General features: G+C 33.7%; 2 protein-coding genes across 6 annotated transcripts; one reads left to right on the forward strand and one right to left on the reverse strand.

Moving 5' to 3' along the window:
- The first annotated feature begins 4,635 nt into the window (after nt 1-4,635).
- LOC145161633 (SKP1-like protein 20) lies at nt 4,636-7,673 on the forward strand. 3 transcript variants are annotated; one of them, XM_079081197.1, is made up of 10 exons: nt 4,636-4,851; nt 4,943-5,126; nt 5,650-5,910; nt 6,012-6,233; nt 6,303-6,494; nt 6,555-6,665; nt 6,769-6,874; nt 6,942-7,057; nt 7,139-7,284; nt 7,395-7,673. In XM_079081197.1, the coding sequence occupies exons 3-10, from the start codon at nt 5,890-5,892 to the stop codon at nt 7,516-7,518; spliced, it is 1,038 nt and encodes a 345-aa protein (XP_078937323.1). In that variant the 5' UTR covers nt 4,636-4,851; nt 4,943-5,126; nt 5,650-5,889; the 3' UTR covers nt 7,519-7,673. The 3 variants fall into 3 exon arrangements, with proteins under 3 accessions (XP_078937323.1, XP_078937322.1, XP_078937321.1); XM_079081196.1 differs by having other exon boundaries at nt 4,943-5,104; XM_079081195.1 differs by lacking the exon at nt 4,943-5,126.
- Nucleotides 7,674-10,737: 3,064 nt separating this feature from the next.
- LOC145161635 (ATP binding microtubule motor family protein) lies at nt 10,738-15,062 on the reverse strand. 3 transcript variants are annotated; one of them, XM_079081201.1, is made up of 17 exons: nt 14,814-15,062; nt 14,310-14,589; nt 14,032-14,197; nt 13,710-13,910; nt 13,439-13,628; nt 13,142-13,347; nt 12,825-13,066; nt 12,661-12,706; nt 12,490-12,564; nt 12,101-12,184; nt 11,970-12,012; nt 11,641-11,903; nt 11,506-11,552; nt 11,366-11,387; nt 11,224-11,292; nt 11,050-11,088; nt 10,738-10,962 (listed from the first exon to the last, which is right to left on the reverse strand). In XM_079081201.1, exons 2-17 carry the CDS (start codon nt 14,495-14,497, stop codon nt 10,918-10,920), a joined length of 1,926 nt encoding a protein of 641 aa, XP_078937327.1. In that variant the 5' UTR covers nt 14,498-14,589; nt 14,814-15,062; the 3' UTR covers nt 10,738-10,917. The 3 variants fall into 3 exon arrangements, with proteins under 3 accessions (XP_078937327.1, XP_078937325.1, XP_078937326.1); XM_079081199.1 differs by having other exon boundaries at nt 12,661-12,718; XM_079081200.1 differs by having other exon boundaries at nt 12,661-12,718; nt 14,310-14,592.
- Between the last annotated feature and the right edge of the window lie 10,815 nt (nt 15,063-25,877).

Consider the following 25,877-nt stretch of genomic DNA (forward strand, 5'->3'; position numbering starts at 1 on the left):
ATATTAATATATTAGAACTTATAATATATTAATAAATCATAACTTATACTATTCTCAAAAGATTATCCTTAAATTGTTCGGGTGAAGTGCAACCCAAATGGACCATGCCGGGTCGGGTCAAGTACATACCAAATATAGTTATGGACTTAGACACTATATCCAACAGTCTCCCACTTGGATAAGTCTAATAACTATAGTTGCAAGTATGACTTCAGGAACCGATCAACAATCGTAGCTCTTTAAACTCTGTTGAACTATGAAGCGCCATTTTAGATAAGTGATCATACAATCCTCTGTTCTAGATATCAGCCGGACAAATACATGGAACAAGGTCTTGCTTATTGTCCAGCATTTGTTTCCCGATTTCCGATTTGTTTGACATAGAACTTAACTGAACACATCAATTTAGTTCTGACCGGGCCCGGTACATAGGTCAAAACAAAATCATCGAGGGGCCCAAATATCGCTTCTAATCCAAGAAGGAACAGATAAACTTCGACTCATATGTTTGCTCTACTACTTGTTGAATTACACACAAAATCACGGTTTATAACATCAAGTTACCAATGCGTTTTCGTGCAATCAATGCATAACCAACTCATAGGCAACAAATCATATCTCTAGGTTTGAAGACTTATATGATATTACCGTCTCACGATCACTCGAGATAAATTCCATGAAGTGATACAAGTGAGCGGGGGATGGACTCGACGAGTTGAGTCTGTATTGAGAAAACCCTAATTTTAGGGCTTGCATCCTATTTAAAGGCCCTTAAGCCCTCATTTCCTCCTCCCTTATCTCCAGAGAGCCCTGTAAGAAACCCTAGATCGATTCCATCTATTGTGAGAGAGAAAGAGACTATTTTGGGTGTTCTTGTGCAACTTTGGAAGAAGATTTGGAGAGCATCTTGGCTTGGACCAAGGAGGAACGTTTGGATCCAGAGATTCTTCAGTGGGTAGCTTCTGTTGGAGGTAAAAGATGCTAACTTGATCATTCTTTGTGTAGATCTTGGTTTGGGGGAGCTTTTAGGGTTTTCTCCCATCCACCTTGTGTTATTGAGTCCCTTGAGCATATCTTGAGGTTGAAACCTCAGATCTGGACTGTAGGAGGTCTTGTGAGCCCAAAGACCCAAGCTTTATGGAGCTAGAGGCAAACTTTTGAGCACCAAACCCTTGTAATAGCTTGTATTGGCATTATTGAGCCAATATGCCATGCATGGACGTAAAGCTGAAAGCTTTACATGATATTCGAGCTTTAGGAGGTCAGATCCAGAGTATGGAGTAGCATTTCTGCCTTAAAACGTCTGAATGAGAATTTTGACTTAAGGGACTCGACGAGTCGATGAGCCGACTCGATGAGTCGGTTAGGGTTTATCCCGATAAGTCTGAGCATGCTGTAACTCGGCGAGTTGACGGGTCAACTCGACGAGTTGAGTTGGTTTTCATGAGGCTTCTGAGGAAACGAGGGGACTCGACGAGTTGCTTTGATGCACTCGACGAGTTGGGTCAACATGGACTGTTGACTCGAGTTTGACTTCTGTGGACTTTTAGGGTTTTGACCAAATGTGAGTAATGGAGACCATGGAGGGGTAGAATGGTCTTTTACCCTTCTCAAGAGTTAGAGAGGGGCTAGTATGAGTTTATTTAGAGTTGTGATTTTAACTAGAGATAATTATCATATGTGATAGGCGGAGGCTAGATCGGTGATTCGTGCACGAGGTGTATTTGCTTGCGTGCTTCGAGGCGAGTCTTCTCACTATACTTACCTGAGTGGTAATACTGTGTGACCGGAGGGTCTTATTTGAGTTATTGACCGGAGGGTCCCATGTGTTTATATTGAGTTATGTGATATTGTGCATCTTGTCTTTGTGATATATGCTATATTATTCTGTGCCATACTGAGTAGGACTGGAGGGTCCAAACCGAGTTGTGAGACCGAAGGGTCCTCACTGAGATACAGGACTGGAGGGTCCGACCCGAGCTGTGAAGACCGGAGGGTCCACACTGAGCCGTGAGACCAGAGGGTCCTCACCGAGACGCATGGTCGGAGGGTCCTCACCGAGACGCATGACCGGAGGGTCCATGCCGAGCTATATCCATGAGAGGCTTACTATTTGTGTATGTGGTATTTTGAGGAACTCACTAAGCTTCGTGTTACCGTGTTGTGTGATATGTGTTTCAGGTACTTTTCAGGATCGCGGGAAGGCGCCAGCTTGATTTTACACACGAGTGAAATAGTTATGTTTTGAGGATCCTGGATTTTTAATCAAACATTTATGGAGTTGTGTTTTGATAATTAGATACTTGAGATTTTTGTGAAATATGTTATGAGAATTATGTGATTTTAAAATGAAAAATTTAATTGAAAATTTACGGTGTTACATAATTGTCTTACGAATTTGATTTCCAAAAAATTATTGTTTCAACCTTGGACTTATATATATATATATATATATATATATATATATATATATATATATATATATATATATATCCAATTAATATTATAATTCTTATTAATATCATTGTTATTATTATTCTTAAACGTTAAAATAAATTACCTACCGGGAATCGGGAAATGTGTGTCACATAGACTCTTCACATAAGTCCACCACCTTCCCACTTCTCTATTTAACTTCATAATATTTCTCTAGCTGTCCTTTATTACACAAAATGTTTAATCTTTCTCTAACAGTTATTCACAAATAAACTGTCACATATCACATACATCTACTACCAATACGTCATCTTACTTTGCATACTCTATACTTCTTACTTATAAGGAAGTAAGAAGTATATAAAATAAAGATACAAATAAAAAGAATATTTTATAAAAATAACATAAGTATGAGTTAGTATCACAAAAGACTTTATATATTGTTTTTTACGAATTAAACCTCAATTTTATTTGTTCTCGTTAAAAAGCATTGTATTCTTCTATTTTTTCATATGACATTATTTTTTTTTTTTGAAAAAACTTATCAAATGTGAGAGTTGTTTTGGTAAAAATAATATATTAGGATTTTTTTCAGAAAAAATTGAAAATGCGAGAGTTTTAAAAAAAATGAAAAATACATGTTTTTTTTTCTAGAAAAAAAATAAAGTTGATGTTTAATCCGGAAAAAAACTATAAAATATTAAAAAAATATCAAAATAAAGTAAAGTTGATAAAATTATGGTCGATCTTAAATAAGTTAATGTCTAAATAAAAAAACAAACAATACAATTATTTTTCTTGCCATTCCACCATGATTCATTAGTGCCCGATACAAACTCAACATTGTAAACTCAAAATCATAAGACTGGTGGGAGTAGAAGAGGCAAGATCATGGCAAAAGTGACGTGGAGGATGATGTGAGCAAGAAGAAATTGAAGTGGAGCTGGAAGAAGACAGTTGGTATATGTTGTTTATCTCTCTTCAACACTTACATGTCATTTGACAAATCTTGGGCAAGGAAGAAATTGGGGTGGAACTTCGAAGGCTTGACACCAAACCCTCCAATTTAATACACGACACGAGTTTTCCGTATATGAGTTTTAGAAAATTGTGTTTCGTGTATACTAGTGTCGACACAAATTCTAAATTTGTGTTTCTTGTTTTACACGTGTCAAACATGAATCTACTTGTTTAAACAAGTATAAGACTGAATTAAATTTGTGTCACACGCGACACGTATAAACACGTATAGACATGCGACACACACACACACACACACACACACACATATATATATATATATATATATATATATATATATATATATATATATATATATATATATACTCACGAATTAAATGCATGTTTTCATAGCTTAAAAAATGGTATTAGACAATACATGTATAAATTCGTGTAAATCAATGCTTTTTGTGTAATATGGTTAAAAATATGTCTATTTATGTCGTGTCATATATCACACAGATTAATTACGTGTTGTGTTAATGTTTGATACCAAAACATGTTTTGCAATTCATGTCGTGTAAATTCATGTCTTACACGTAGGGGATGAATCAAGGGGGTTTCAGGGATAGTCAATGCTACTCATTAAATTTTCCGACATAAGGTAATTTTTTTTGGAAAATTCTATGATGTTTAAATTTTCCAACGAGATGCCCAAAAATAACGTATGTTATACCATGTACTTTTTCATTGTTCCATTGTTGCTAACACATATACGAAAACACAAGATGTACTAGTCACCTACCCCTAACCTAAGGCTGATGAGAGTGGTGCTGACCAAACCGAACTCCACCTCAGCTCCAACAAGAAAGAAAAGGGGAAGAAGGAAAGAAGAAGAGAGAGAGAGAGAGCGTGGGCTACCGAGTTGGGGAAGACGGAAGGAAGAAGAAAGAGACCCAGCCTCTCATTGTCGAGTTTGGACTCCGAGCTCGACATGCCAAGTTCCCATACCAATATTTGATGAGTCCACGTCACTAATGCCGTGGTGCTGCCGATACGATTCTATCTAAGCCCAATGAGACGAGCAGCATTCAAAAAAGTCAATAAATTTGATATTTTTGGAAAAAATAATATTAAAACTAAAAAATAATAAAAAAATCAATAACATTTGACATTTAACCCCGTACTTTTTCCAAGTCCAAAAAACAGCCTCTACCAAATTCTCACCAGCCGCCAGTCCTCCACTCCCTGTAAACCTTGATCGACACGTGCACAACACGTTAAAACCATCATTTCCAACCAAAATAAGAAGAAAAAGAAAGAACGAAAGAAAAACCCTAGCTGCAGATTTCGACCTCCATTTTCACTTCAAACGATTTACCTATTCCACATAGTAAAAAATTTGCCCTAATCTTCCCATCGTCTCGAGGTTAACCCGAGAATTCATCTTTGAAGGTATGTAAAGGTCGAATTTTATTGTCGTAGCTTATTTTTGGACAGCCTTCGATTATCTGGTTTAAAAATTAATTTCGGTTTACTTGTTTAGGGCTTAATCGGTTCACATTGTGCAATTTCTTTGTGTGAAGAGAGTTTCATGATTAATAGTTGATCGGAGTCATTTCACAGTCACCTGCACAATCAAACTTGTAATATTGTGGCCGTATCTATATAAATACGTACACGTATACGTACACATTCGCCATTTTCTGTATGTGCTTCCTTGCTTGTAGGTATTTATACGTCCATGCAACACAGTCACATATCACACCAAAGCATACATTTGCCACAAAGAAAAGCACTTTTTTCCTTTTTAGGGTTTTTCTTTCTTTTCCGAAATGATACCTTTGATTTATGCGAGAAGATGAATTCTGAAATTGACTTAGAATTTGTGGAGAAGCTTGATTATATGCTAAGAGAGTTTTTGAATGTGCTACTAAAGCTACTAAAGTTAATCAATTTTTAGATTTTAGCAAAAATTGATCATAATTACGAATCTCTGCTATCTTAGGTTAAAATAACAAGATTTGGAGAAGTAAGAGTAGTCATAAATAAAACGACTACAGAGATAAATGTCAAATTACCTACTATTCTAACTGTAATCAGTAGTTATCTGCTAATCTGCTTCTTCAAGTCACAATAATCACTTTGAAACCACACATTCAAAAACCCCTAAAACTTTGTATTCTTGTATGATGAGTAGCTTCTGAAATGTGTGGATAGTTTATATGGAGATCACTTGTTACATTTTTTCAGGTATAAAGTCGTAACAGTTTCTAGGCTTTCCTTTGTTGTTGGCTTCAAGTTTGATCAGGGCAACTAGGTCTGATGAAGCCCTCTTCATAAAAAAAATGCTTGTAGTATTGTTATCTGAATCTGGTAATTTGCTAATGTGGAATGCATCAGTAAGAGTTTCAATTCCCTTTGTTCTCCCATTACTTCCATATTGAAATCAAAGGCACAGGGCGATTTGGGAACTTGAGTTTCATAAGGCACATGGCTATTGTCAAACCAGAGGTATACTTACTGTAGTAGTTTCTTACAGTAACATGAACTCATTATTTCTTTAAATATTTGTTATGATTCTATTTTTTTTTTTTGGTGGTTTATGAATGAAGATGAAGTCTTTCATCTGGCTAGAAACTCCCGATGGTTCAACTCAACAAGTGGAGGAAGAAGTTGCAATGTTTTGTCCAATGATATGCAGAGAAGTCCTTCAAACAGGCATGGGGTCCTCTAAAAACTATGCTATAAAACTTCCTCAACGAGTCACTACACCTGTCTTGGGCTTAATACTTGACTATTGTCGCTTTCATCAAGTGCAAGGGAGATCTAATAAGGTCTAGTCAACCTCTTCATTTTCATTTTTCATTTTTCATTTCAAAAGGTAGTTACATTTTTTTGTATAGGAGAGGAAAAGTTTTGATGAAAAGTTGATACGGTTGGATACAAAAAAGTTATGCGAATTGACATCTGGCGCGGATAGTCTCCAGCTAAGACCACTGGTTGACCTCACAAGCCGTGCACTTGCCCGCATGATAGAAGGCAAAACTCCTGAAGAAATACGTCACACTTTTCATCTTCCTGATGATCTTACAGAGGTAACACAAATTATTTATTTATTATTGGAATGCTTTATTTTATTTATTCCTTTATTGCAGGAAGAGAAGTTGGAACCTTTGAGAATCAGGACCAACGATCCACGGATCCGTCTCTTAAATAGGTTATATGCAAGAAAGAGAAAAGAATTAAAAATCAGAGAAAAAGCAAAGGTAAGCAGCTCATAATTTCTCTGTTATCATCTACATGTTGTAACAATTAGTAATTTAGTATGTCATGTTTGGGTGTTGACCTAGTCAACTATGTAACTCGTAGTGTATGCTTGAAAATGTTGAAGTTGAAGAGGAGCATGAGCGTGAGCGTGTTGATGATCGCTCTGTTGATGATCTCTTGTTATTCATAAACAGCGGAGATGAAAAAGGTATTTCATTAATCTGATATGATATGATATCACCTTACAAGTAAAATTACATATATACCCTTTTCAGATTCCAAAGGTGTTAAAACATCTGCTTCTGGTGCTCCCAAGAACAAAAAGAAAAACCGTAGGAGAAAGGATCATCCCAAGGGCCTTCACATCATTGAGAATGGGAATCATAAAAAGGTTGGTTGCTTATCTGTCCTAAATAATCGGTTTTTTATTTTGTTAATTAATTTTTTCTTTTAAAAATAAATGATGATTTAGGAAACAGATAGTTTGTGTTCGTCTGCGTCTAGTCCAAGTAAAATTTCAAAGCTGCTAGAATCTGATTCTCCTACGGCTATTATGCATTCTTCCGACTTTGATTTTGATGATGAGTTGGATCCTGCAATGAAGGAACAACTTGACAGGTTTGTTTCTCCCCCCCCTCCCTTTTTTTTTTAAAAAAAAAAATATTTTTTAAGATATGAAATATAAAGCATAAGTGAGTCATTTTTTTTTTGTTGGTTATGTGTTGTAGGGAAGTAGAGGATTTTGCTAGAAGACTAAACTCTGTTTGGCCAAAAAGAGTGTCGGGGACAGGGATGGGATCATTGGGCCATGACAGGCGCATTGCATTTGCACCGTTGTCTAGAACTAGCTAAACATCATAAGCATAAACACATCCAATCCTCTCATGTCTTCTCTTCTACACTTTACAAACATAATGTTCAAAACTTTCCTTCTTAACATTTGGAGAGAGAAAGAAAAAGGAAAAAGGAAAAGGAAGCCTTTATGAATATCTTCTTAAATGACAAAACTACCCCTTGTCTTCATCATAACCTATCGTAACTTTAATTCGTTTTTGTGTTCTTGAGTTGGAGATAAACCCAAAGAAAGCCAACACAATATAAATATATTTATTTTACTATTTTAGGGTTGGATGCATATTGAATTATTTATGGAATCATGCTTCACTTCTTTACTAATAGGTTTTTTCATGCAAACTATGCGACCGCGTTTCCAAAAATTAACAGAGCAATTTAAGCATATAAAACGGAAAAAAACTTTTGTAACAAATTGAATATTTGGTGGTTGTATAAATCGTTAAGAAGTCTTGCATAAATTGACATAAAAAGACACAAAAGTAAACATGGACATTTAACCCAATATTTAATACATAAATTTATGGTGTAATTGACCAACAATTTTTTTGGCTTTATTATACCGACTTCGTCTTTTACTGTCCCTGTTTACGTGGACTTGATGCTGCCGATTATGTCCATATAGTCAATGTTATAATAAAAAAAAATTGTTGGCAACTGGATACAATTAGAAGAAATTCAATGACTTAATAATACATAAAGTGTTACCGGTTGTTATTTTATACTATTTACCATTTAAATAAATATATGGTCGTAAAAAGATCACATCTTTATCATATATATATATATATATATATATATATATATATATATATATATATATATATATATATATATATATATTTTTTTTTTTTTCTAGTTTGTAACTAACATAATATTCAAAAAGAAATTAACAAACATATATACGAAACATATAAACTCAACCTTTTAATAAATTTCGGTATAATGGGTATTGAAGTTAGTGATACACTTGGGGAGAAATCATGGTTTTAGACATATATGTACAAATTTCATATTAAACGAGGTATCCATATTGTGGGTATCAAAGTTAATGATATATTAAAAAAGACATATAAAGGAGTGTTTGTAAGCTTTTATACTATAAATGTGCTAAAAAAATTCCCATTGTTGCCATATTTCTCCCCTTACAATCTATTTGTGTCACTAACTTGTACCATGCAAGTAATTTTTTTTTTACTAAAGCCTTTAATATCACCTAAGTTAAGTGAATCAAAAACTTCGATCCCACAATATCAACGTTTATTAAAAACATATTCAACTGAGTAAAACTTTATCATGATAATCTAAAGGTTATGAGTTTAAATGTTGTGTATATGTGTGCATATGGTTGTTAGTTTCTTTTTGAATCTTATGTTAGTTTCAAGCTAGTATTCTTTTTTCTTATATGTTAAAGATGTAATATTTTTATGTCTGTCTCCTTAAATAAATGCTCGTTAAATAAAAGCAAGGACAGGTAGCAATGGATTGGGGATAAAAAAGGGCAATTTCTTGAGGAGTTTGGTGGCTGACATTGATTTGTGTGTTACTGATTCAAGTTTTGCTTGAGTCCGGTAGATCCCGCTAAAAGTTAACTGTTTTGTTTAGTGGTTGCTTAAGTACAAGATTCCGCTTTCTTCGAATCTTATTAGGAGGGGAGTGCATGTTGCTTTATGTTGTTTCTGCAACATGGATATTGACTATGTCGATCACGTTTTCTTTGAATGTAACTTTGCTAAAGTTATTTGGAATTGGTTGGTTTCTGGTCATTTATCTTTCCCCATAGTTCGTTCAATGTAAGTGATCTTTTCTTGCTGCTCAACTCTCCTCATCGTAACAAAAGGTGTTCCCTCCTTAGGCTTTCGTTGGTCTACACGGCTCTATGGCTTATATGGAAGGTTAGAAACTGGCTCATTTTCAAGAAAGTTGGATTGAGCCCCTTAAAGATGGCGGATGACATTCAAAGCTTCACTTTTAATTGGATTAAGAATATATCTAATTTTGAAAACTTAGATTGGCAGCAATGGTGTTGTTCTCATTTGCTAAACTGTTTCTTGTAATTCCTTGTTTTAGCGTCTTGCTAAAAGAATTGTCTCAATAAATGAAAAATATCATAAAATGACAATTAATAACAATCTATTTGCTCTTTAAAGTCAGTAAACTTCTAATTGTATCCAATTGACCATTTTTTGGTTCATTATAACATTGACTATATGGGTATAACCGGTGACATGGGGTGTGGGGAATAGGTTATCTCAATAAAAGATGAAGTCGATGGTGTAATAAAACAAAAAAAGAAGTTTGGTTCGGTTTGAAAACCAAGGAAACGAATTTTTTAGGTTAAAAATAAAATTCATAAGATTAAATTTTCCAAACATCGAATCCAAAGTTTCAAATAAAAAAATATAAAGCTTCAATTATCAAATATGAAGTTCTGAACGAAACATAACATATGACATGAAGAATATGTTAAAGAAATAAACTTTTGTGATTTTGGAATTGGAAAGTTGATGTGTTAGTAAAATATGAAATAGTAAAATATATTTTTATTTTTTTATTTAAATTTTAAAGTATAAAAAAATATAATATTTAATTAATAAGAATTCAATTAAGTAAATTTGGTAATTCAGTTGGTTCAAACTCTACTAGACCACAAGTCCATAACTCAAACCATGAATTCGTAATTCGGTTTGGTATAAAACCAAACCAAAAATCAATTTTGAAATTTGGTTTAATTTGAATTCAGTTTCGGTTTTTTTCGGTTCCAAACCAATTAATGACCACTTTTTGGCAATATCAACGGTAAGACATATACAAAAAAAACTTAAGTGAACCAAATGTATATACATAACGAAGTTCATTACCTTACAAGTCATTATCCTATCTTTTTGACAATATCATAAGATGGCCGCAGTTCAAAAAAAAAAGCATGATGAACTGTGAAATATTCCTACATATAAACTTTGTTTATTTTTTATTTTGTCTCGAATTATGTAACTTCATAAAGACATTTAGGGTTCAACATTAATAATACAAATCACAATTTAAAACAAAATTTCAGTTTAAGGATATTTTGTAACCTAGGAAATTCCGAAACCTAAAATATTCAAGGTTTTGTAATATAACATGTGTCACACCCTTTAACTTTTTTCAAATAATCATTGGCGACTCAAAGTCTTTCCTAGTAGAAATTTAACCTTTTGTGGCTTTGAAGACCCGATATTTTGTAATTATAGGTATATATTTTATCAAACTACAGCCCAAACAAAAGTGACACCTTTGAAACACAACCAAACAAACTAGACCTTGAAAAGTGACAACCAAATTCAAATGATCAAATGTAGTTGACAACTTATATTGTCGATATAAACAACACAACTTATATATTGTATTCAGGGCTAGCTAGCTGAAAAGATCCCTAACAACATCTTTCATCATGTTCTTGACCTATAAACCATAAAAAACACGTATGCATGCATGTTACTTCATATACTATGTTGCTATTTCGTAATTAAATTAACCAAAAATTCATACCTGTTTTGCTGAAAGACCAAGTTCCTGCAAATCATCAAGCTACAAAACAAAACATAGGATGAGTTATTTAGTTCTCAATGACTATATGCATTCATAAACACACTAAAAGATTTCCAACAAAGTTGTGGAAGAATATTTCTTTTGAAAAATGTATATATAGTTACAATTTCTTACGCTTTTAAAAGGTTCGGGTGATTTTTCACGAAGTTCTAGAATGTATGAAGCTCTCTTCTCCTTAATACCCTGCATAAAACTCGACATTAGAATTTAGAAATACTAATCTCGATACAAATTTATGACATTCAATAAAGTTTACCGAGATCCCTTTCAAGTCATCCCTGTTAACACACACACACACACAAAAAAAAAAAAAAAAAAACAAAGGACATTAGTTAGTTTCACACATTTTTAATAACATATGAAGTGAGCAATGAAAGAAAAAAAAAAAATACTAACTCGCTAGCTGTATTTAAAAAATGTAGATAGTTTTGCACAAGTGCTTGCTGCAAAGAAAAACATGGTATAATTAGTAATAACTCATAATATAGATTAAGTGAAGGAAATGTTGTAGTTATAAATGTTATAACTAACCTTCAACCCCGAGCTACGTTTGCTGAATGATCCAGATTGACATTTTGAAGTATCCATTTTATGTGTAACAACAGGTGTTTTTGGTTCCATAGTATCAACAGAATTGCAGACTTGAGTATTTGCATTCTGCAGCCTACTTACAGGCAAAGGAGTTGAAGATAATGCTTTCAAATTATCTGCTAATCTTTTCAATTTAACACTTATAGGTGGTGATGCGCCTTCGTTAGCAACCAAACTATTGTTCTCTTTCTCTATGTTATCACCTGTGTCAAGTATTAATTACTTTTTTCATAAATATCATTAAAAAGTATAATTATTAAAAGACTTACCATTGACATGAGGAAGGTTGTTTTGTGTCTTTACAGAAGCATCCTACAAGATAAAATATAACAATAAATCCTCAAATCATTTCTTCATAATTATTCTTTTAAAATATCAAACCACTTGTTCATTACTCTACCTCTTCATGTGAACTAGGTACAATGTCGGAAGCAACATGTGCAGAATCTGAGTTGGATAAAACAGTGACTGATGAACATTTTTCCTGCATTTAAATTGAAGAGTCAGTGTCTTATACTTTATTGCAAATAACATCGAGATTAGATAGTAATTTATGAATTTGATAATAAAGGACAGTGCTACATGCAAGAAACAGCAATGTAATTCCATTTTTTTTTTGTTTATTATGGCATCCTACTTAAAAGATACATCACTTTTTTTTATCATATAATAAAAAGAAATGAAAATAAGATGCTATAATAAACAAATAACTGAATAAATGGCATTACATTGCTAATTCTTACATTTAACCCTAGAGATATGTAAATATTTTTTAATCAAAAACCATACCTCCTTCGCATGAGGTACAACAGTGGAATCATTATCAGGAATATCTGATTTCACTATATTTGGAAGATTATTTTCCTGCATTCACATTGTAAAACTTAAATGGTTAATTTCTAGATATACCAAAAACAATAGAATATGTCAAATTATACAAAATGATTAAGAGATTTATACCATGCTCGGTGTTTTCTCCTTAAAACCATTTGCTTCCTCTGTACCACTAAAAAGATTCCTTCGAGTCCAAACAACAAGCAACTTAATTAGAAACACAAATGTTTTTTTTTTAATTTATTTTAAATTAGGGGCTAAAGGTACAACACTGAAATCTATTATTTTACCTTCCTTTTAGCACAGAATTAGTTTTCTTTGCAGACAAAGGTAATCTGGAGTTGGTTTGCTGTTTTGTTGTAGAATCCAGTTTATTTGCAGATAAAGGAGGCTTTGTGTGTTTCTTTCCAGAAATAGATGCTGTGGAGTTGGTTTGTTTCTTTGCAGCAGAGCATGTAACCAAAGGCTTTATATTTTTCAACCTTGAAGCTAAAGTTACTGTATGAATAGTGTCGGGGCAAAACAATGGGTTCTGCAATCAAAGAGAAACTAATGAGCTCAAAATAATTTATTTAATTATATTAAATCATAAAAAAGAATAGCCTACCAAGCAAAATAACATTGATATATGACTATTTCCACCAAATGAATCTTGTAGTGCTCTTGCAAGTTTGCTTTCTCTATAAGGGACACGACTCTCATTGGCATTGATGGCATGAATCACATTAAGCAATGCATTTAAAGACTTGTTGATTCGTGTAGACTCATTAAGATTGGTTCCATCAAAGGTATTTCTTCTCGAATTTTCATACCCTGATAATACAAATATGATATTGTTAGTAGACATAGCAAATTGGAAAATTGTTAAGTGAAAAATAAATATGATATATGTGTTGTTCCAAACCTGCAAGATCAATAAAGTTCATCTTTCCAACAAGTTTAGAGCTTCCTCCTTCATCACAAGCTAAAATGTTTATCATGAGAGCTTTATGGCTCCTTCTTGGCAACTCTAGAGTTATCTTTTTTGTTGGTTTGTTTAAACTATTGTCACTCAAGTATAACTTCTGAAATTCTAACAATGATTTCACGGGTACCTGTCACAAATTTAAATGTAAATTTTAAATAAACAAGAGCAATTTGCATTGCGACATCTAATGCTATAACGATTTACTTGCCTTAGAAAGCCCTTTAAGCATTATTTTTCTATGAGCATCTTCTAGTACTTGAACCTCAGGATTCTTGGGATCTAATAGATCATAAACATGATCCTGAAAAACTTCAAAGATTGATACTGTGATTGTATGTTTTCCTCCTTCTACAGTTTTCAGAATTTCATCCATCACCAACATTCCCAAACCTAATTTTTCTTCGGAACCCTTCAAAAAGAAGATATAAAAAATTAGATTGATCTTTGATGGTAATTGTACATATTATAGTTTAGATTTTCCATCCAACCAAACACAATGAATTAAAAAATAAAACTAAAACCAGGTTTACTTTGATTGTGTATGTTTTTCCACCGTCTCTGGCTCCAAATGCAATAAATGTTGAGTTTTCACCATTAAAAACCCTTGAAATGTGAGGCTTTATCTCATTTGAGAATATTAGGGCAGTGTCTTCATTTTGCTGATAACAATGGTCCACATCATAATCATTTTTCCGGCTGAAAGAAATAACAATTAAGAAGTTCATAAATTAAAAGCGAGAACTACAACTAAGCAAAACTTGTGCTCACTACAAACCAAATCTACCTAAATATTCAACTTAAAAAGTACCTCGATAGTTGATCATCAAATGAAAGCTTAACACCATCACCAGATTTAAAGACAGATATCATAGACTTTGAGTGTGCGGCATCAGATGCCAACTCCTGATCCGAAAAACCTCGAATCCTTGCAATGATTCGTACTTTTCCACCAAGGTTTGATGATGACTTAGACTGATTGCTTGAAGATGGAGCCATAGACACTTCAAACTCCGATATCAATTGCAATCTCAAGGATATTAGAAAATTATTCTGAGATTAAAGATGAGAAACCCTCGTACTTGCAATTTCTGCTAAATCAAACAAAATTTCGAACTAATTCATACAGAATACATAATACAATAACAAAAAATCATATCGAAGTACATATGCATGAGGAAATATAACAATTGTAATACTTATAGACTAAGCACATCGAACTAGAACTGCCGTCACTAAATCACGACTATATGCTAGGGGTAGAATAAACTGATCCTTGATTAACACATAAATATACAAAGAGACTTTAACATACCAGTGTAAAAAAGTGGGCGAGTTCTGAAATTGCCGACTAATGCCAGAGATTTGCAGAAGTCGGAAAAGCAGTGAAACGATCGTGTCTGTAATTGGACAAAGCTGTATGAGTAGATTGTGATGAAGACGATTAATAATTTATGGGAGAATTGAAATAAGAATGGGCAGAGAGAAGAAGATTGTCGAAGACGATTGATTAAGAGGGGAGAAGTAGCCGTTTGTGTATTTGAAATGCAGCGGTAGGCGCTCCCGACTCCTGTCTGGAACTGGAAGAGATAATTCGTGACGTTGTAGTGGGCTTTTATTCAGGCCCAGTTCCTATATTGATAAATGATGAATGATAATAACAATTGACAAGTATTAAACAGGCCTAATAAAACATACATTATGAGCCCTAAAAATAGCAATTGATCAACTTTTATTTTTATTTTATTAAAATATTGCTCATATTATTATTAATAAACTTTAATTTAAACCCCATTAATAGAATTATATTTGTAAGTTTTACATATTAGGATATTAGATTGTAAAATGCTTAATCAAATTTAGAGTTCATGTTATATTGTATTTGGACAATATTATTATAAAGTTCTAGAAAATTATATTACGGTAAAAAAAAACAAAATGAAATACTATATAATAAAAAAATTAACAAAACTATGTTGTTATTCCCTATATTTAAATCGAATTATATTATCTATTAGCTTTGAATTTGATAATCAATGGTTTAGTCATAAGACTAGAGAGAGTGATGGTGTGCATGCAATGCGATCACATTATTTTTTGGCATGTCACTTAAGCCTAACATGATGTTACAGAGTGTTGGTGAGTTTTGTATTGATTTTGGAAGAAAAAAAAAAGAAAAAACTAAAATAAAAAGAACCAATCACAATCATTCTCTCTCTCTCTCTCTCCACCCTTTCTCTCTATGTCTCACCTCTCTCATCTCGCTAATGAACTGGCGCATGGTGCTTAGCGCCCCCTTATAGCATGTGCGAGGGGGCGGTGTTGGTGTGTGCTAACAAGCTTGGCGAGTGGGTTTGGTGCACCCATTCTTTATAGCCTAACAATTATGATAAAATGTTGTCATGAATCATCATATATATATATATATATATATATATATATATATATATATATACTCTATACTATAAATCTATAATATAAAAAAATATTTTTCCTTTCGCCACATAAATTTGAAAACCCCAAACTTTTCATATTTCATATATATATACATATATATATATATATATATATATATATATATATATATATATATATATATATATATATATATATATATATATATAGGTTCAGGTGTTTTAAGTAAGTATTGTGTTATTGTATGCATAAATGTGGACCAATCAAAATTTAAAATATAAATAAATAATTAAATAAATAAATAAGGGTAAATAGGTAATTTGATAATTAGTTTCCACAAATAATATCCTATAATTATGGTAACCATTGACTTCAGCTACTAGGCTTTCTAAAACCACCGTAACCCTAATCAAACCATCTCCAGCCGTCACCTCCATCCTTATGCCTCCCACCACCGGCCGCCACCCTACCCTCTTGCTCCTCCGACCACCGTATCCACCGCCCTTCTGTCCCAACCAGATGGCGAGATTGGATAAAGCCAACAACACATTCCCTTTTACCGACTTTCAATAGACGTTTTGGAGAAGCTCTCTCTCTCTCTCTCGTCATCTTTATTGTTCGCTGGAAAAACCAAAGAAGAAACCGGAGGCTGCTGCCTCCGATCAAGCCTTACCGGCCCTCCTATCTTGATGAAAAAGCAAGCCTAAGAAGCCCCTGCACCATGTCGATCTCGGCTACATGAGCGAAAAAGAAGAGATTGAAAAAGTTTTTTTTTTCTGGTATTGCTCCAATTATAGGTTCCATATATCCCTTGTGATCACTACTAATCACTTCATCGACCATCTCCATCTTCTTTGTTCAAATTAGGGTTCTTGATTTCAGTTTTTCATTTGTTGTTTTTTTGTTTAATTTTCCAGGTGAGTTTCAAATTAGGGTTCTTTATTTCATTCTTGTTACATTGGTATGCTTGAGTGTAAGCTTGGACTGAATGATTGAGTAATATTGGAGGCACAAGGACGAACTACAAAGGGAAAAGCCATTGACTTGGATGAAATTAAGTTCCACCAGTAATTTTTCATTTTCTTTTAAATCTTATATCACATATATTATATATATAGATAGTTTTTCATTTTCATTGACTTGGATGACATTATGTTCCACCAGAACAATATCATTTGTGCCTCCTGATGGAGCATTTGACCTGATGACATATCGACTTAGCACTCAGGTGAAGCCTTTGATATGGGTGGAAGCTCAAATTGAAAGGCATTCAAGAAGCCGAATGGAAATTATGGTAAAAGCTAGGAGTCAATTCAAGGAGCGTAAGTTCTTGTTGCAAAGGTTTGATCATCTCCATAGCTTGTCTTTTTTTTCTGATTCTTTTGACAGGAAATGATTAATTTGCTTTTCATTCGAATTTTTTTTCCTGATTTAACACTTCATTTATGTGGACAGTGCAGGATCTTGACAAGGTTGAATTCTGAAAAGGTATCAAGTATGTTTATGTAGACGATTCAATGGATGATATTGGTGAGATTCTAATTCTATTAGAATGGAATCACGAATTCCAATTCTGTTGGAATGGAATGACGAATTCCAATTCTGTTGGAATCATAGAAGTTGATGCTTGAATAACAGACCACAAAATTGAAACGGACCACATTATTCTTTTAGAATGTATTAGTCGTTGTTAGATTTTAATGTTTTGTTTCCCGTTTTGATTGTTTTTTAGTTTTATTCTTTAACAATAAATGTAATTCTTAACAATTGTTACCCGTATTCTATAAGAAATAATGTATTTTTTGTTTTTATTCTTCAATTGATTGTTCAAGAATTTGTTATTAAACAAGAAGTTTTCAAATTCATGATCAAGAAATAGGTTCAAAAATATTTTTATTATTTATGGTTCAAGAATATTTTTATTTTTGAATATACTCATAAACATATTCTATCAGAATGTCCGAATTAAAAGAATTATAATTCGTAAATCGGATTTTTATAATTAATAGAATCTATGATACCTTAAAAAATGCAATTTTCCTTTATTAAATCTATATTAATTGACTAAATTACCCTTGTAATTAATTAAGATGATATTTTCAATTATATTTAATTCAATAATATATATTAATCACTTTCTTAAAATAAGTAAATTTGATTGGCCCACATTTATGCATACAATAACACAATAATTACTTTGAATAGAATAACCTATATATATATATATATATATATATATATATATATATATATATATATATATATATATATATATATATATAAACTTATATGTGTTATTAAATGTGAAGTATGTCATATTAATGGTAGATTTTTTGAATTATCAATATAAATACTGAAAATGTTAATTTAAATATCATGTTAAATCCAAAATATAAATCAAAATATTAAATAAACATAAAATTATTCAAATAAATTGTTTAAAAATCATATAACCATTAACAATTATAATATTAAAAAATAACATAACTTTATAAATTACAGTACGTTACCTTACAAAAAGAATATCAAATAAGTAATTTTTAAGTTAGTTAAATCAAGAATTATATTTAATTTTATTTACATATCAACTGTGAGTATCGATCATTAAATAATATGGATTTAATAGATTTATAACATGACTTAAAATCATTACAATTTTATATAATAAATTAGTGTAAGAAGTTATTATTTTATGATTAGTATTAATAACATAATTACTTTCACTATTTGCCAAATTTTAACTACGATAATTTATTTTATGCAATACATAAATATTCGTCTAATATATATTATATAAGACAAACTTAAAAAAATATTATATAAAATAGTCTTCTAAAATCCGTGCCTTACAAAGTGCTCCAACTTTTTGAACAACCTTTTTGACCATTTTTTTAGTTATTTTGGATCGATTTCCACCATATTCTTTAAATAAATTATCAAATAAAATAAATCTATTATATTAACAATTTACAAAAAAATAAAAAAAAATAAAAATAGTAATGACATGCAAGTTGCGAATCTAATCTAGTTATGTTTAAAATACATCCAACAACAACAACAACAACAACAACAACAAAACGGTCTCTAAGAGGAAAATTAACCAAAATACACATACATCACATTACCAATATTCATATGCAACTATTAAGCGTAAACAAATTTCATAAATTATCGTATTTATAAAAAAACGAACAAATGTGACAAATGAGCACAAAAACCAACCAAAACAAAAAGAAATTTTGTTGGGTGGACGTACTGGTTATTCTATATTTCGGCAATTATATACCGGGAAATTTGTCTGAATTTCATGAATTAGTGGTGATTAAGGTACCATCAATACCGGTTCACACACATAGTATTTGATCTTAGTGCAACAGTAACTTGCTAGAGTTTAAGGTTATTCTTTTATTATCACCGATCTAAGCAAATGAAAAAACCATACAAAATCCTATAAACATGCGATGAAAATCCATTACCTCGTCTTGTCGATTAAAATTGATTTTTTTTTTCTTTCTAAAATTGTCTATTTTATAACTTTATTGTAATCGTATTATATTACAATCATATAGTATTTTTATGCATGAGTGAATTAATCTAACTATTTTCTCTATATTAGATCAATATAATCATGATCGGACACTACCATATTGTATTTTTATTGTATCTTTTTTGTCCGACTCAAATTATCTAGATGAAATTGAGAACATATAGTAAAATTATAATGAGATTATTTGCTCGACAACCAATGTTACAACAGATTCTTTCTGGAGAAGATATAATAAGATTACAGTAAAATTATTCAGCTCGATAACCAATGTCATATATGTGACATCCCTAATTTCACGGCCAGAAAAAACCGATTTCGTTTATGCTTTTTAAAATAAAATCAGAGTAATCCTTTTAAAAGATGTTGCGGAGTTTGTTCCCAAAACAAAACATGATAAAAGTTTATCAAAACCTTTCTTTAAAAATATATATTTTATAGCAAAATCTCGGGATGTCATGTTCCGATACAGATCATAAGCATAAACAAGACATTATAAGCCTTACAACAGTTATTTACAACTACTGGCCTATAATCCAAAAATCTCTCATCATCATCCGACTATGCTCGGAGTCCACTACCTGTAAGATAAAAAGGCTGAGTGGGTCAGGCTTGGGAGCCTGGTGAGCATATAGGGTTTTCAACCCACAATAAATAATAAACTTATTAAGTTCATCAATCAACAATAATTTTATTAATTTCATCAACCAAAAATAACCCTAATTACTCATTCCCGTTATCCTCATTTTACGTCCCTAAAACAACTATCACAAGGGACCTAGCCTAAGGATTTTTATTAGGGGGACAACATTGCTTCGGGGGTTCCTTAGCAATTTATGTCAAATAAGGCAACCATTGGGGTGACAACACTGTTTTCCTCAGCAATTTATGTCAAATAAGACAACCAATGGGGTGACAACATTGATTTCCTCAACAATTTATATCAAACAAGACAACCAATAAGGTGACAACATTGATTTTCCTTAGCAATTTATGTCAAATAAAACAAACATCGGGGTGACAACATTGCTTTCCCTTAGCAATTTATGTCAAATATGCACGAAGTCACATCGTCGCCAAGGTTTATACAACAGACACTAAGTTCATAGCTGCCAACGTACTAAATCCATAGCTACCAACGTACATCTATACTGTACTAAATTCATAGCTACCAACGTACATCTATACTATACTTTTATCCTTCATTCTTTATCTACCCATGTTTTACCCAACATATTTGAAGATAAAATATATATACATTTTAAATCATTTTAAACATGTATAAAACATTCATTCAACATCCATCTCAAACAAACAAACAACATATATACACATAGCACGTATTTTATATAAAATACTTCATATCTATGTGTAAGATGAAAGTGACTATACACTCACTTGATTTAACGATAATCGGGCAGCACTTCGTTTCCTAAAACGATCGTTTCTAATAAAACCGGGAGTTTTATTTAGAAACCGGGCTCTGCGAGGGTCGAACTTCAAAACCGAAAAAATAAATTTTTCGGGCTTCTCGGGAACTTCGGGACGTGTTTCGGGTGCTAAAATTGATACCGGGGCTTCGGGGGAAGCGAAAATAGTGAAAATATTGAAAAAGGGGTATAAAATGGCAATTTCTCAAAATTACCCGAGAAGGCTCGCAGCCTTCTATTTATAGGGCCGAGGTTCGGACCCGAAGCAACGAGAAGAAGACACGCGTCGCAGCTGCGAGGCTCGGAGGCTGATGGCGGTGCGAGGCTCGGACACGTGTGGTCTTCGGATTGGTCCAGTTTCGGATGACTCACCGAGATCAGACACGGAGAAGGCACGGGGCAGCTTCTGATTGGCCGAGCCTTCGGTGCGAGGAGGGTGCGACACGCCTCGCCACCTGGCCTCGGGTGACTCAGCAGTTCGGACACGTGGCGCGCATAGAGCGAAGGTGACGTGGCCGAAGCATAACTATGCGAATTTTCTCGATTTTTGTGCAAAAACTTCTAAAGTCCATAACTTTCGCATACGAGCTCCGTTTTTGACGTTCTTTATATGCACGCGTAGGTAAAATTACGCTCTACAACTTTCGTTTAGACTTTGTCGGATAATTTTGACTTTAAGTTTTATATTATTATTTTTAACAGACCGGGACAGGAAATCCGTTAAAAATTCATAACTTCTTCATCCGACGTCCGTTTTCGTCTGTCTTTTTACCGTTGTACTACTATTTATGAGACCTTCGATTCTCGTTTAGGTTGTGTCGGCTAAAAATCACTCGATCTAAAATTCGAGTTTTTAGCTGTCTACTGCTAAGCTGAAACTTAGAAAAATCATAACTTCCTCATACGAAGTCAGATTTGGGCGTTCTTTTTATACATACTCTCGGTTTGACGAACACTACGACTTTTGTTTAGAGCAATAAGGCTAAAAAGTAGTTTATCAAAAACTCACTTTTTACGACATTCGGCACCGTGCCGGTTTTGTCGGGAAACTTCGACAGGTCATAACTTCTTCGTTATAACTCGGATTTCGGTATTCTTTATATATACGGAATCCTTGTCACGACCACTACAACTTTCTGAATAGATATCAACTTTATCTAATATTTATTTTCGACGCTCATTTTTATTCTTAATTAATTAAATCCTAATAATTAAGCATAAAACACATAATAATCACATAATTCCTCTTCATTTCTTCAAAATAAGTTATAAAGGTTAACCTATACTATTATGTCAATATTAATGCCTAGCCTAGAAACACGGGCGTTACAATTCTCCCCCCTTTAGGATGATTCCGTCCCCGGAATCACACATCAGCAAACAAATACGGGTAACGACTCATCATGTCACTCTCTGTTTCCCAGGTGAGATTTGGCCCATTCGTATGTTTTCATCGCACAAGCACTAAATTGACCATCTTGCGTCGCAACTTCTTAGTCTTACGGTCAACGATTGCCTCTGGTTCTTCAATTAACCTCTTGTTTTCATCCAACCTTAATTCAGAAATTGGAATTATGTCGGGCACATCTCCCGTGAACTTCCTCAAATGACACACATGGAAGGTGTTATGAATATCCTCTAGTTCTTCTGGTAATTCTACCTTGTAAGCTTGACTCCCGATCCTCTGAATAACTTTTAACGGTCCAAAAAAACCTTGGACTCAACTTTCCCGAACCATGTAACATACCTATCTTAGTCGGACTCGATTCGATATGACCTCTAGGGTCGGAATAACAATCATCTTCTTAGTCATTACCGAAACGAAGGTAATGAAATACTCGAACAATAACGAAATCAATTTCTAGCTTTTTGGTAACCTTGTGACTTTCCTTGATCCAAGTATGAGTCCTGTGCTTCCGGTAGTATAGGCCTCTACTACCATTCACACCTACTCATACTCGTCCCGAGTATTGTCTCGCAGTTCTCCAAGTCACCATACAAGAATTTCACATAGTCATTCAATTCATCAGATGACAAAACCAGGGTTTATATTATTTCTTGAAACGATTACACAGAGGTTCAAGTTTACCCTATACCATGCCTCTAATAGGCTACACCGCTTGTTACTAACTGCATGACTACTTTATATCTTGGTTTTAGGAATATAAGGTCCTTACTCCTGATCCCTTGTATTTCCATCTGCTTCATTAAGGATCATTTGGAATGCCGTTGGTTTTGGTTTTGGTGGAACATTGGGCCTTGCTGCCTCTTTCTTCTTTGGGCAGTCTTTCAAAATGTGCCCTTCCTCGTTACATCCATAGCACATCCTCTTGTTGGACGGACACTCGTTGGCATAATGCCCAGTCTTCCCACACTTGTAGCAGGTCACCTCTTCGCTACATTTCCCGAAGTGCTTTTTTTTTGCACTTCTCGCACCATTTTGCTTCGCCTCCTCCTCCTCCAGACTTCGAGATTTTTCTTTTCTCGTTGGACCCTGAAGTCCCTTCAAACTTTCTTTTCTCGCCAACTTCGATCTTGTTGGCGGCTCTTCCCTTAATCATATCTTCTACAGACTTGGCAGCCCAGATAGCTGCCTCCAAAGTAAGTGCTTGACGCACTGGCACTGCATACTCCCATGGAATCCCTTTGCGTACCTATCTATTTTCGTCAACTCATCTGGGACAATACGCAAAGCAAACTCCATTTTGTCTGTGAAGTTATTGGTATATTCATCAATGGTCATACTTTCCTTCTTCAACGTCAGGAATTGGTTTTCTAGCTCAAGCTCATTTTGGGCCAAGCAGTACTTGCGCTTGAAGTGCACCAAGAACTCTGCCCAAGTCAGTTGCAGTGGCTCATTAGGGCTTAGGGTTTTCCCCAGAGTATTCCACCAACGAGCAGCGCTACCTTTGAACTGACGCACTGCAAATGTGGTTTGTAACTTGCCTTGGCAACCACACGTCATGAAAGCCAATTCCATTTCCGAGATCCAATCCATTACTCCGACATGATCTTCTTTTCCAGTGAAGGTTGATGGCTTGCAAGTCATAAAGTCTTTATACTTGCACCCATTTCTCTCCACTCTATCCTCGTGGTTATTTCTCCCAACCACAAGCGGTTCACTATGACCAACATATCTACTGTTGTTTCCTTATTCAGATCGATCGTCATTTAATTCACGTTGTTCAACAGGAATTGAGGGTTCACTCCTGTTGTTCAGCAATATTTGCCTCATTTCCTCCCTTTGTTCAGCCATCATTGTCTGAATCATGGCTTGTACTCCAGCCATGGTGATGGGTTCTGGTGCAACTCCTGCTATAGGCACCTGTTCCATCACTTGGGGTTGAGGTTGCTGATTTCTATTTACATTTCCAGCTCCACTTCGGGTTCTTGCCATTATGATCTATACGCCAAATTAGGTGAATTAAAACCTTTATCCACGACAGGTATTTAAAATCTCCTTATCACTCCGAAACGTTACATGTTAGTTCTAATATCGTAATCGTACGCTTAGAAACCTACACACATAAAGTTTCCAGATTCGGTCGGCAACAGACCATAGATCCAAACAAATAATATCATATATGGCAAACATATAGCATTTAGCACTTAAAAGCATTTTAGGCATCTTTCCTAAAATATACTAGTGCTCGTGTCTAAAATATGGTAGACACTCATCTCACAATCATCACTTAGCATTCTAAGTTTAAGTCTAGAAATCCTACAAATTCCTAGTTCGCTTAAACTAATGCTCTGATACCAACTGTGACATCCCCAATTTCACGGCCAGAAAAAACCGATTTCGTTTATGCTTTTTAAAATAAAATCAGAGTAATCCTTTTAAAAGATGTTGCAGAGTTTGTTCCCAAAACAAAACATGATAAAAGTTTATCAAAACCTTTCTTTAAAAATATATATTTTATATCAAAATCTCGGGATGTCATGTTCCGATACAGATCATAAGCATAAACAAGACATTATAAGCCTTACAACAGTTATTTACAACTACTGGCCTATAATCCAAAAATCTCTCATCATCATCCGACTATGCTCGGAGTCCACTACCTGTAAGATAAAAAGGCTGAGTGGGTCAGGCTTGGGAGCCTGGTGAGCATATAGGGTTTTCAACCCACAATAAATAATAAACTTATTAAGTCATCAATCAACAATAATTTTATTAATTTCATCAACCAAAAATAACCCTAATTACTCATTCCCGTTATCCTCATTTTACGTCCCTAAAACAACTATCACAAGGGACCTAGCCTAAGGATTTCATTAGGGGGACAACATTGTTTCGGGGGTTCCTCACCAATTTATGTCAAATAAGGCAACCATCGGGGTGACAACACTGCTTTCCTCAGCAATTTATGTCAAATAAGACAACCAATGGGGTGACAACATTGCTTTCCTCAACAATTTATGTCAAACAAGACAACCAATAAGGTGACAACATTGCTTTTCCTTAGCAATTTATATCAAATAAAACAAACATCGGGGTGACAACATTGCTTTCCCTCAGCAATTTATGTCAAATAGGCACGAAGTCACATCGTCGCCAAAGTTTATACAACAGACACTAAGTCCATAGCTGCCAACGTACTAAGTTCATAGCTGCCAACGTACTAAATCTATAGCTACCAACATACATCTATATTGTACTAAATTCATAGCTACCAACGTACATCTATACTGTACTTTTATCCTTCATTCTTTATCTACCTATGTTTTACCCAACATATTTGAAGATAAAATATATATACATTTTAAATCATTTTAAACATGTATAAAACATTCATTCAACATCCATCTCAAACAAACAAACAACATATATACACATAGCACGTATTTTATATAAAATACTTCATATCTATGTGTAAGATGAAAGTGACTATACACTCACTTGATTTAACGATAATCGGGCAGCACTTCGTTTCCTAAAACGATCGTTTCTAATAAAACCGAGAGTTTTATTTAGAAACCGGGCTCT

Source organism: Lactuca virosa, chromosome 2 (assembly GCF_052849685.1).
Source record: "Lactuca virosa cultivar CGN04683 chromosome 2, Lactuca_virosa_CGN04683_v6, whole genome shotgun sequence".
In the NCBI taxonomy this organism is placed as follows: domain Eukaryota; kingdom Viridiplantae; phylum Streptophyta; class Magnoliopsida; order Asterales; family Asteraceae; genus Lactuca; species Lactuca virosa.

Coding starts and splice junctions, on each gene's coding strand:
- LOC145161633 (XM_079081197.1), top strand. CDS start 5,890: ATGGCTATTGTCAAACCAGAG. Junction 6,875..6,941: donor AAACAGCGGAGATGAAAAAG/GTATTTCATTAA, acceptor TACCCTTTTCAG/ATTCCAAAGGTGTTAAAACA. Junction 7,285..7,394: donor ATGAAGGAACAACTTGACAG/GTTTGTTTCTCC, acceptor TATGTGTTGTAG/GGAAGTAGAGGATTTTGCTA.
- LOC145161635 (XM_079081199.1), bottom strand. CDS start 14,497: ATGGCTCCATCTTCAAGCAATCAGTCTAAGTCATCATCAAACCTTGGT. Junction 13,348..13,438: donor GAACTTTATTGATCTTGCAG/GTTTGGAACAAC, acceptor TTGTATTATCAG/GGTATGAAAATTCGAGAAGA. Junction 12,185..12,489: donor TTGTACCTCATGCGAAGGAG/GTATGGTTTTTG, acceptor ATTTAAATGCAG/GAAAAATGTTCATCAGTCAC.